General features: G+C 42.5%; 2 protein-coding genes across 3 annotated transcripts in view; both read right to left on the minus strand.

Moving 5' to 3' along the window:
- The window catches only part of LOC307246069 (transient receptor potential cation channel subfamily M member 4-like), a 36,233-nt gene extending 26,282 nt beyond the window's left edge, over nt 1–9,951 (minus strand). Inside the window, exons 1-8 of the mRNA XM_080021866.1 lie at nt 9,621–9,951; nt 8,960–9,021; nt 8,083–8,260; nt 6,720–6,900; nt 4,868–5,031; nt 3,503–3,680; nt 2,950–3,014; nt 2,069–2,302 (exon numbers count right to left, since the gene is read on the minus strand). Coding sequence (XP_079877992.1) covers nt 2,069–2,302; nt 2,950–3,014; nt 3,503–3,680; nt 4,868–5,031; nt 6,720–6,900; nt 8,083–8,260; nt 8,960–9,021; nt 9,621–9,701 — 1,143 coding nt within the window. The 5' untranslated portion in view covers nt 9,702–9,951. The remainder of the gene's footprint in view (nt 1–2,068; nt 2,303–2,949; nt 3,015–3,502; nt 3,681–4,867; nt 5,032–6,719; nt 6,901–8,082; nt 8,261–8,959; nt 9,022–9,620) is intronic.
- Nucleotides 9,952–10,502: 551 nt separating this feature from the next.
- Nucleotides 10,503–10,952, minus strand: part of LOC307245744 (uncharacterized protein) — a 4,309-nt gene continuing 3,859 nt past the window's right edge. For both annotated transcript variants that reach the window (XM_080021403.1, XM_080021402.1), the window contains one exon: nt 10,503–10,952. This exon is cut by the window's right edge and continues 358 nt beyond it. The gene's annotated coding sequence lies outside the window, so the exon portion shown is untranslated.

Consider the following 10,952-nt stretch of genomic DNA (forward strand, 5'->3'; position numbering starts at 1 on the left):
ATATATATATATATATAGAGAGAGTATACAGTGTATATAGTATATATAGTGGATATAGTATATATTGTGTATAGAGTGTATATGGTATATATAGTGAATACAGTATCTTCTTCATCTTTGAGCTGCTCCTGTTAGTGGTGGCCACAACAGATCATCTGCCTCCAACACCTTGTGTTCTGCACTTCTTCCTCCCTGACACCACCCGCCTGCATGTCCTCCGTCAGCACCTCCATCAAGCTTCTCTTTGGCTTCCTCTTTTCCTCTTGCCTGGCAGCTCCACCCTCAGCCTCCTCCCAATGTAACTCTCATCTCTCCTCCACATGTGTCCAAACCATCTCAATCTGGCCTCTCTCTGTGTTGTGGTGTGTTGTGTTGTGTTGTGTGACAAATAAAGACTGTTTCTTCTTCTTCTTCTCTTCTCCTCACTTTTCCACCAAACTGTCCAACCTGAGCTGTTCCTCTAACGTCCTCATTCTTAATCCTGTCCATCCTTGTCCCTCCCAATGAAAACCTCCACATCCTCAACTCTGCCACCTCCACTTCATCCACCTGCCTTTTAGTCAGTGCCACCGCCTCTAAACCCTACAACATGGCTGCTCTCACTACCGTCCTGTACACCTTCCCCTTCACTCTGGCTGGAACCCTTCTGTCACAGATCACTCCGGACACTCTTCTCCACCCGCTCCACCCTGCCTGTACTCTCTTCTTCACCCATTCCACCCTACCTGTACTCTCTTCTTCACCTCTCTCCTGCACTCTCCGCTGCTTTGGATGGTCCACCCCAAGTACTTGAACTCCTCTGCCTTCTCCACCTCCACTCCTTGCTTTTCTCCGCCCTCCCTCCCATTCAGGCACATGTATTGTGTCTTATGACTGACTTTGATCGGCCTCCACCGTTCCGGTTTGGAAATCAGATTTGTTGTCCGCATGTTTGATTTGCATGGTTTTTACGCCGGATGTCCTTCCTGACGCAACCCACTCTTTTCATCTGGGCTTGGGACCGGCACTGATGAGGCACTGGCTTGTGCACCCCCAGTGGCAAAATTTAGTGTATATAGTGTATATAGTATATGCACTGTACATAGTATATATAGTATATACACTGTATATACATTGTATATAGTATATACAGTATATATAGTGTTTATAGTATATGTAGTGTATATAGTGTATATAGTATAGTGTATACATTGTATACAGTGTACATAGTGTATATAGTATATATAGTGTATATAGTATATACAATGTGGTCATACTGGTCATAAGTCTGAACGGTCTTTAAACAGGTCGTTAAGTAAGGAGTAGCTGTGTATATATATATATATAAAGTTTGAATATTAGTTATTGTACTATGAGTTTTCTTTTCATTCAGTTGTTCATGATTATTATTATCATCAGTGTTACTGATTTTGCTCAGGTTTTGTCTTTTTTTTTTTTATTATTATTGTTACTATTTCTTGAATGTTTTGCATTCTATTCTTATGTCTTGGGAGAGGAACAGGAAGTGAGCCTGATCCGTCACATTCCTTTGTAGCAAAACAATGGCGTGACAACAGAGCAGCTACGTCATCATGGAAACCAGCCTGTCAGCCTGGAAGAAAAAACACCACTAACCTGAGGAGGAGACGGAGATTAAACACTACGACCCAACAATATGGAGGCCTTTATTATTATTCGTATAATTATTATAATAACAGGGAATTATATCAAAATATATATCACAATATCTGTAAAACATAAAAAAAAAAATCGGCTGGTGTTAAAAAACACTGACGCGTGATTTAATATTGCTTATAATTTTTATTTTATTTATTATCTCATATTTATATATCACAATTTCCCACTTTTATCAGAATGTGAATTGTTGATCTCGAGGTGTGTTGTTTATATATTCATCATATATTGATAATTTTTTCAAATTCTTATTATTTGTTTTGATGTGGACTGATGTAAAACCGTAATTAACCTCCGGGGATGAATAAAGTATCTAAACTCGAATCTGAATTTCACTGTAGTACAGAGGTAGTACTGCAGTAGCGGCGTGGTACTATGCAGTACTGTGTTGTACCTGTTCTACTAGTTTTTCCGGCTCCACCTCCGCAGGGAAGTGCTTCCTGATTCTCTCCATCACGCGCTCCTTCAGGTCAACGCTAGGCCCCGCCTCCCCCTCGCTCTCATTGGCCGAGGTGCTGACCGGTGCGGGGCCAATGTTCTCCAGCATGTCAGTCAACAGATCGGCCACGCCCCCCGACCCGGCGAGGACCAGCCAGGGAAGGGAGCTCCTCAGAGAGAGAGAGACCCTCTGAGGGAGAGAGAGAAAAGAGAGGAGAGAGGGTGCTCTTTTTTAGATCATTTTTTTACATATTTGCATTTATCTGATGCCTATCGATTAATCTAACATTTAATGATTAATCGAATGTTTGACGATTAATCACTAAGCGTGCGATTAATCGGACGCTTGGCGGTTAATCGGACGCTCAGAGGTTAATCGGACGCTCAGAGATTAATCGAACGCTCAGAGGTTAATCGAACGCTTAATCATACGTTTAATGATGAATTGGACGTTGAGCGATTAATCGCACGCTTAGCGATTGATCAGACGTTTAATGATGAATTGAACCCCAGTGCTTATTAAAATGTGTAGCCATTAATCAGACGTTTAATAATTAATCGGAGGCTTCGCGATTAATCGGACGCTTAATCATATGTTTAATGATGAATTGGACGTTGAGCAATTCATGGCACACTTAACGATCAATCGGACGTTTAATGATGAATTGAATGCTTAGCGATTATTAAAATGCTTAACGATTAATCAGACATTTAATGATTAATCGGACGCTTGACGATGAATCCAACTTTTCATGATCCATCGAATACTTCGGGATTAATCGAACGTTTAACGATTAATCAGGCGCTTCCTAAAACAAGGTCCTCCGGTCTCGGTACCTCCAGCATGTCGGCCTCTCCAGAGATCAGCATACACAGCACAGGAATGTCGATGCTGCCGCTGCCTGTCCAGACACAAACACCACCTTGTTTCATTTCAAACCACACCTCTTCGCTTGTACTCGCCCGAACCACCATTCCTCCTATTCAATCCGTCGGCGTCGTGCTTGACTTCACACGTTGAATAGATGCTGACAAGAGGTTGAAAACCTTCCAACCAAGGTGTCAGAGAGGCAATTAGACCTTTTAAATTCCATTTTAAGAAAACATTTTTGTAAAAATGTATTTTTCAGTTAAGTATGAAGGTAAGCAGTATGTATTTGGAACAGTGTTATGGTAAGGAAGTACAAAGATTTCCTAAAGTGAGTTGATTCATCCAGAGCAGGTTTCTTCAGGGAAACATTCTACAGCCTGTTAACTCTTCTCATCTATGACTACTCGATGACTACTAAGGCCCAATGGGCGTCAATCGTAAACATTTGAAGAGTTTTTCATTAAGGACCGCTAGTTGTCGGGGTATCCCCTAGGGGGGGCGCCGCTGAGCCCATCTCACCCCAGATCCCGGTGCGCTGGTGGGAGATGTAGTCCTCCATCTTGGCCCGGAAGCCGGTCTCGCCGCCCCGCCGGCCCACGCTGCCGTCGTCCACCAGCAGGAAGGCCTGGTAATTGTTGTCTAGGCAGCACGAGTCCCGGGACGAGTTCTTCACATAGTACTTAGCGGGGAAGCTTCCCTGGAAGAACCCAGAAGCAGGAGCTTTGGATCAGGGGTTCTGAACCAAGAGTTCAGGACCAATGGTTCTGAACAAGGGGTCCTGGACCAGGTCTACATCCAGGACTGTCATCAGGCCATGGACCCCATTGGATCAGATAATCTGAGAAGATCTCCTGACCTAGCCCGTCTCCTATGTCCTAGACTGTCTTCTAGACTGTCTCCTAGCTCCTAGACCGTCTCCTATGTCTTAGACTGTCTCCTAGCTTCTATACCGTCTCCTTGACTGTATCCTAAGTTCTAGACGGTCTCCTAGACTGCCTCTTAGCTTCTAGACCATCTCCTATGTCCTAGACTGTCTCCTAGCTTTTATAACGTCTCCTCTAGACTGTCTCCTAGTCTTATACTATCTCCTAGACTGTCTCCTATGTCCTAGAATGTCTCCTCAACTTTCTCCTAGCTTCTAGACCGTTTCCTAGATTGTCTCCTAGCTTCTAGACCGTCTCCTATGTCCTTGGCTGTCTTCTAGACTGTCTCCTAGCTTCTAGACTGTCTCCTCTAGACTGTCGACTAGCTTCTAGACTGTCTTCTATGTCCTAGTATGTCTCCCCGACTGTCTCCTAGCTTCTAGACCATCTCCTAGACTGTCTCCTACATCCTAGACGGTCTCCTAGACTGTGTACTAGTCGTCTTCTAGACTGTCTCCTAGCTTCTATACCGTCTCCTATGTCTTAGTTTGTCTCCTAGCTTCTAGAACGTCTCCTCTAGACTGTCTCCTAAACTGTCTCCTACCCTCTAGTATGTCTCCTCGACTGTCTCCTAGCTTCTAGACCATCTGCTAGACTGTCTCCTACATCATAGACAGTCTCCTAGACTGTGTCCTAGTCTGTTTCCTAGACTGAGTCCTTGTCTGTCTCCTAAATAATATTCCAACCAAACCGTCACCCCCAGTAAAAATTGTGTATACATGTATATGCATGTGTGTGTAAATCATGCATGTGTGTGTGTATATTTTGCATATTGTGCATATGTGTGTGTCCATATTGTGTACATGCATACAGTATATGTGTGTGTATATTGTGTATATTGTGTACATGCATGTGTGTGTATATATTTTGCATATTGTGCATGTGTGTGTGCATATTGTGTACATGCATATGTGTGTGTGTGTATATTTTGCATATTGTGTACATGCATATGTGTGTGTACCTGTGGGTTGACCAGCTGCTGCCGGTCCTGCACCAGCCCCCAGGGGGCGATGCCCAGCGCCACCACCTTGTTGAGCGACACCGAGGCGGCGGCGTGGTCCCTCACCGCCTCGCCCACACAGCGGCCCACACCCTCCCGCAGCCCTGCCGTCAGGATCCATGCCCCTGGTGGCAGGAGGACCAACGCACTTTTAAAACCAGGATGTCTACTTCATAACCAGTATGTCTACTTCATTACCTGTATGTCTACTTCATTACCTTTATGTCTACTTCATTACCTTTATGTGTACTTCATAACCAGGATGTCTACTTCATAACCTGTATGTCTACTTCATTACCTTTATGTCTACTTCATTACCTGTATGTCTACTTCATTACCTGTATGTCTACTTCATTACCTTTATGTCTACTTCATAACCAGGATGTCTACTTCATAACCTGTATGTCTACTTCATTACCTGTATGTCTACTTCATTACCTGTATGTCTACTTCATTACCTGTATGTCTACTTCATTACCTTTATGTCTACTTCATAACCAGGATGTCTACTTCATAACCAGTATGTCTAGTTTTATAACCAGTATGTCTAGTTTTATAACCAGTATGTCTAGTTTATAACTAGTATGTCTAGTTTAATAACCAGTATGTCTAGTTTCTAACTAGTATGTCTAGTTTAATAATCAGTATGTCTAGTTCATAACTAGTATATCTAGTTCAATAACCAGTATATCTAGTTTCTAACTAGTATGTCTAGTTTAAAACTAGTATGTCTAGTTTAATAATCAATATGTCTAGTTTATAACTAGTATGTCTAGTTTATAACTAGTATGTCTAGTTTAATAACCACTATGTCTAGTTTAATAACCGCTATGTCTAGTTTAATAACTAGTATATCTAGTTTAATAACCAGTATGTCTAGTTTCTAACTATTATGTCTAGTTTAATAATCAGTATGTCTAGTTCATAACTAGTATATCTAGTTCAATAACCAGTATATCTAGTTTCTAACTAGTATGTCTAGTTTAAAACTAGTATGTCTAGTTTAATAATCAATATGTCTAGTTTATAACTAGTATGTCTAGTTTATAACTAGTATGTCTAGTTTCTAACTAGTATGTCTAGTTTAAAACTAGTATGTCTAGTTTAATAATCAATATGTCTAGTTTATAACTAGTATGTCTAGTTTATAACTAGTATGTCTAGTTTATAACTAGTATGTCTAGTTTAATAACCACTATGTCTAGTTTAATAACCGCTATGTCTAGTTTAATAACTAGTATATCTAGTTTCTAACCAGTATATCTAGTTGAATAACCAGTATGACTAGTTGAATAACCAGTATGACTAGTATGTCTAACTAGTATGTCTAGTTGAATAACTTTTAGTTTCATGTCCAGTTGAAATTAATTTGAACCACTACATAAATGTGCACATGAAAGTGTATGACTCCACCGTGTGACTTCCTGTTGTCCGATCACAAACAGGAAGTGATCAACATCTGAGTCACTGTGGTTCCATGTTTGTAGTCACGCTGTACCAGTGGGCGGCACCAGACACCTCATCTGACTGTGATGGACCCCCTGTTACTACACTCGTTTCTTTCACTGTTTGACTGTCTTTTTTTATTTATTTGCTTTGTTTGTTATTGTGTGTGGGCGTACCACCTGGTCGTCAAGGCAACCGCTGATGGACAATCAGTTGATAATAATAAATATTAATAATAAATTATAATAAATAATAATACAGCAAAAAATAAACAAGAGAAGTGATAATGAATGATAAACAATACATGATAAAAAAAAGTGAATCATAAATCAGAATAATAAATAATATTAATAATGGATATTAATACCTGTGCTCTGCGACGCCCTCACCAGCCCCTGCCGCAGCACCTCCCTCACCCAGGGCTTCACCTTGGCCACGCCCTCCCCGCCCACCACTGACACCACCAGGTTGGGTGGGGGCAGCCCCCAGTGGGTCGTCACCAGGGTGTAGGCCATGGAGGGGGACGTGTCCCCCGACAGGCGCAAGTACTGGGGGTCAGAGGTCAGAGGTCAATACACTGCAGTGAGGAGGAGGTCATACAGGAAGTGGGAAGGAGAGGTCCGAGGTCAATACACTGGATACTGAGGAGGAAGTCATACAGGAAATGGGGTGACAGACCAACAGACAGACATGCACTGACAGGCAGACAGACATGCACTGACAGGCAGGCAGACATACAGCTAACATACAGACGAGCAGTCAGACAGGTCCCTACTTAGCTGTAGGACAGAGAGACAGGCAGACAGACATGCACTAAGAGACAGACAGACAGACAGGGAGACAGGCACGCATTGACAGACAGACAGACAGACAGGCACACAGAAAGACAGGCTGACCGACACACATTGACTGACAGACAGACCACCAGACAGGTAGGCAGACACGCATTGAAAGACAGACAGGCAGGTAGACAGACAGACAGACAGACAGGTAGTCAAGCAGACAGGCAGACCGACATGCACTGACAGACAAACAAACAGACAGACAGACAGGCAGGCAGGCAGGCACGCACGCATTGACAGACAGACAGACAGACAGGCAGACAGACACGCATTGGCAGACAGACAGACCGACATGCATTGACAGACAGACAGACATGCATTGACAGACAGAACGACAGACAGGCAGACATTGACAGACAGACAGCTAGTCAGGCAGAAAGACAGGCACACATTGACAGACAGGCAGGCAGACAGGTATTGAAAGACAGACAGGCATGTAGACAGACAGGTAGACAGACAGGCAGGTAGTCAAGCAGACAGACACGCACTGACAGACAAACAAACAGACAGACAGACAGGCAGACAGGCACGCATTGACAGACAGACAGACAGACAGAGACAGACAGGTAGACAGACAGGCAGACAGACAAGCATTGACAGACAGACAGACATGCATTGACAGACAGGCAGACATTGACAGACACAGACAGCTAGTCAGGCACACATTGACAGACAGACAGACACGCACTGACATAGAGACAGACAGACATGCATTGACAGACAGACAGACAGGTAGACAGACAGACAGCCAGACAGGCGGACAGGTAGACAGACAGACAGGCAGTCAGACAGACCAACACGCGTTGACAGACAGACGGACACGTATCGACAGCCAGACAAACGGACAGGCAGACACACAGACAGACCGGTAGACAGACAGGTCCCTACATAGCTGTGTCTCTTGGAGGCTCCAGTGAACTGCAGCTCTCCGAAGGCGTCGCTGGGATACTCTGTGGAGTGCTGGGCGCTGTCCCACTGGTTCACCATGGCTGAGCTGAAGTAGTCGCCCAGAGCCACCGACGCATGGCTGTCCCTGGAACCCCCGCACTGGCACAGGCGCCCGTTACTGACACACAGACAGACAGACAGACAGACAGACAGACAGAAAACTTTCAAATTATATGTTCTTTATGGATCCCCTGATTTACTCTAAACATTTATAGTACTGTTTAGAATCAACATAAACTTGGATTATGTTGTTATTATATCCATTTAAAACAGCACTATCAATCTTCTCTGATTTTCATGATTCACAATTTTGATTGATCCGTAAATTGACGTGAACCCAAATTTGGATTATGTCAATTTAAAAACAGTATTGACATAATCCATAATAAACATAATCCCAACTAAAAACTTGAGATTATGCTGATTTAAAACAGCACTATAAAATGTATGCATCATGAGAGTAGATCAGGAGATGCATATCATATAATATATATTTTAAAATGTTATCCAGCATCCAAACCTTTGAGATTATGAGGACACTCAATTATGGGATTTATCATGAGGACAGATGTTTGAGTGTGGTTTAAAATGGTATCCTTTTAAACCACACACACACACACACACACACACACACACACACACACACACACACACACACACACACACACACACACAGAACTGAAATTAACACACTGTGGGAACTTTATCTCTTCTCTGTTCCATCACAGTATAACCTGAGTGTAAAGGCTCTGTATTTACTTTATGTATTATAATCTGCTGTGTTTCCCTTTAATCTCATCAGGGATCACCTGATTACCTGAAGGAATCTTCCACGAAGGTTGTGCAAACTCGTTTCTTGAATATTTTGGGAATCCAGCTCTGAAAGGACACGTGCGCAGTCTTTTACATGTGATTTAAAACATGTTTATATCTAATCATGGAGGAATTCCAACAGATTGAGACTTGAGGCTTTAGATTCTGGGTCCAGAAGGTGTGTTGTGTTTGTACTGTTCACTACCCACAATGCACTGCTGCAAGAAGTACTCAGAGCCGGTATCTTGGCTCTTATATGTACTTAATGTTTTAAAAGTCAAAGTACTTTCCATAACCAGTGCCTATAATTTGTCATCAAGTACTATTCCCCAAGTGAGTTTACAAATCTGAATATACTCAAATAAGTACAGATATTTGAATAATTTACTGAACAACAACAACGAGAACAACAATAAAATAACAACAAAAACAACGTTTCAATGATATAGCACCTTCCACGCATGAAAAAAGACAGGAAAGTAAGATTCAAACATTATAATTAATAGTGCAGATGAAAGGAAAAATTCAACATAAAAAAGTAAAATAAAATAAAAATAATAATCAATACAAATAGAGAGTGAGAATAAAAAGTGCTCCGCGGTGTGTGGAGTGCTGCTCCACCCGCGTCACCTGCAGCTTTTGGGGGATTCGACCCCAACTCTCACCTGGTCCTTCTCCGACCTGGAGCCTTTCCCTTCTTCCTCCGCCTGCTTCATTCTGCTTTCTTTTAGTCTCTGTAGCTCCATGAAGAGGAAACTATCATCCTCTCTCCCTCTGTCTGTCTGTCTGTGTCTCTCCCTCTGTCTCCCTCTCCCTCCCTCTGTCTCTCTGTCTCTCTCTCTCTCCCTCTGTCTCTCTGTCTCTCTCTCTCTCAGCGGGGTGGGGCTGCTTCTACACCTGGACGCGCTGCGGACCAGGAAGCGTCACCCCGCGGGTCCTCGGAGCTCCACCCGGATCCATTCTGCTCCACACCTTCACTCCTGCTCCATTTAAAGTTCGATAAACCCCAACTCGCCGCTCACTCTGTGATTGGCTGAGACGCGAGGTGGATATGTCAGTACCGCCGCCATCTTGGTACGGTCTTCATTCTGCTCACCGCGCACTTGAAAGCGCTGATTGAGAACATTCTAATAGTATGAAAATAATAGAGGATATTTTGAATTGCCTCATCTATTGGCCAGTTTTCTATATTATAGTTAACTTTTATCTATCTATCTATCTATCTATCTATCTATCTATCTATCGTAAGAACTTGGATGGATTGGATCTTGGATTTTTTTTTCCCATATATATTTTCATATATATATATGAAACAGAGACAGTTATAGATTTAAAGTTATCTTTTTCATTAGTATTATTACAGCTGATTCGGTATCAGTGAAACTCCAGAACAACGCAGTGCATTACAGCGCTCACCGCGAAAAGATGGCGGCGCTGTTGACGCATCGCGACAGTGGGATCCTCCTACAGATCATTAGCTTGAGGAACAACCGGGACTCGCTGCGGTGGCGGAAGCGTCAAAAAACAAAAGATCTCCACTTCCGGTTTATTCGACGACATTTACACCTCGCTCTGTGATTGGCTGAGGCACATTGGAACAGTGTCCTTCCTGTTGGTCGACACTAAACATACTTAAAACACAAAGTTTCTACTGAAAACAAATGTTGTATAAAAGCAGGAAGTATTTTATTGCTCTCATACAAAAATACATTTTTATAGTATATATTTACATATATGTATTTATCAATCTATATATATATATATAAAGCCAGCACTCATCACCAAATCCTCCATCCTCCAGCTATGTTTTTGATTCATTCCACACACGTTTGATACCGATATTTACATTATATTCAATATTTTTATATTAAGTATCGATTCCAGAGGTGGAGAACTCCCGGTCCAGAAAGTAAAAATTCCTGTTTCCATGTTTTCACTCCATCCATCCTGGCTCTGATCCATCAGTTGGATCGCTCCAAACCCCATAGTGTGGTTCC

Source organism: Zeus faber (assembly GCF_960531495.2).
Source record: "Zeus faber genome assembly, chromosome: 20".
Classification (NCBI taxonomy): domain Eukaryota; kingdom Metazoa; phylum Chordata; class Actinopteri; order Zeiformes; family Zeidae; genus Zeus; species Zeus faber.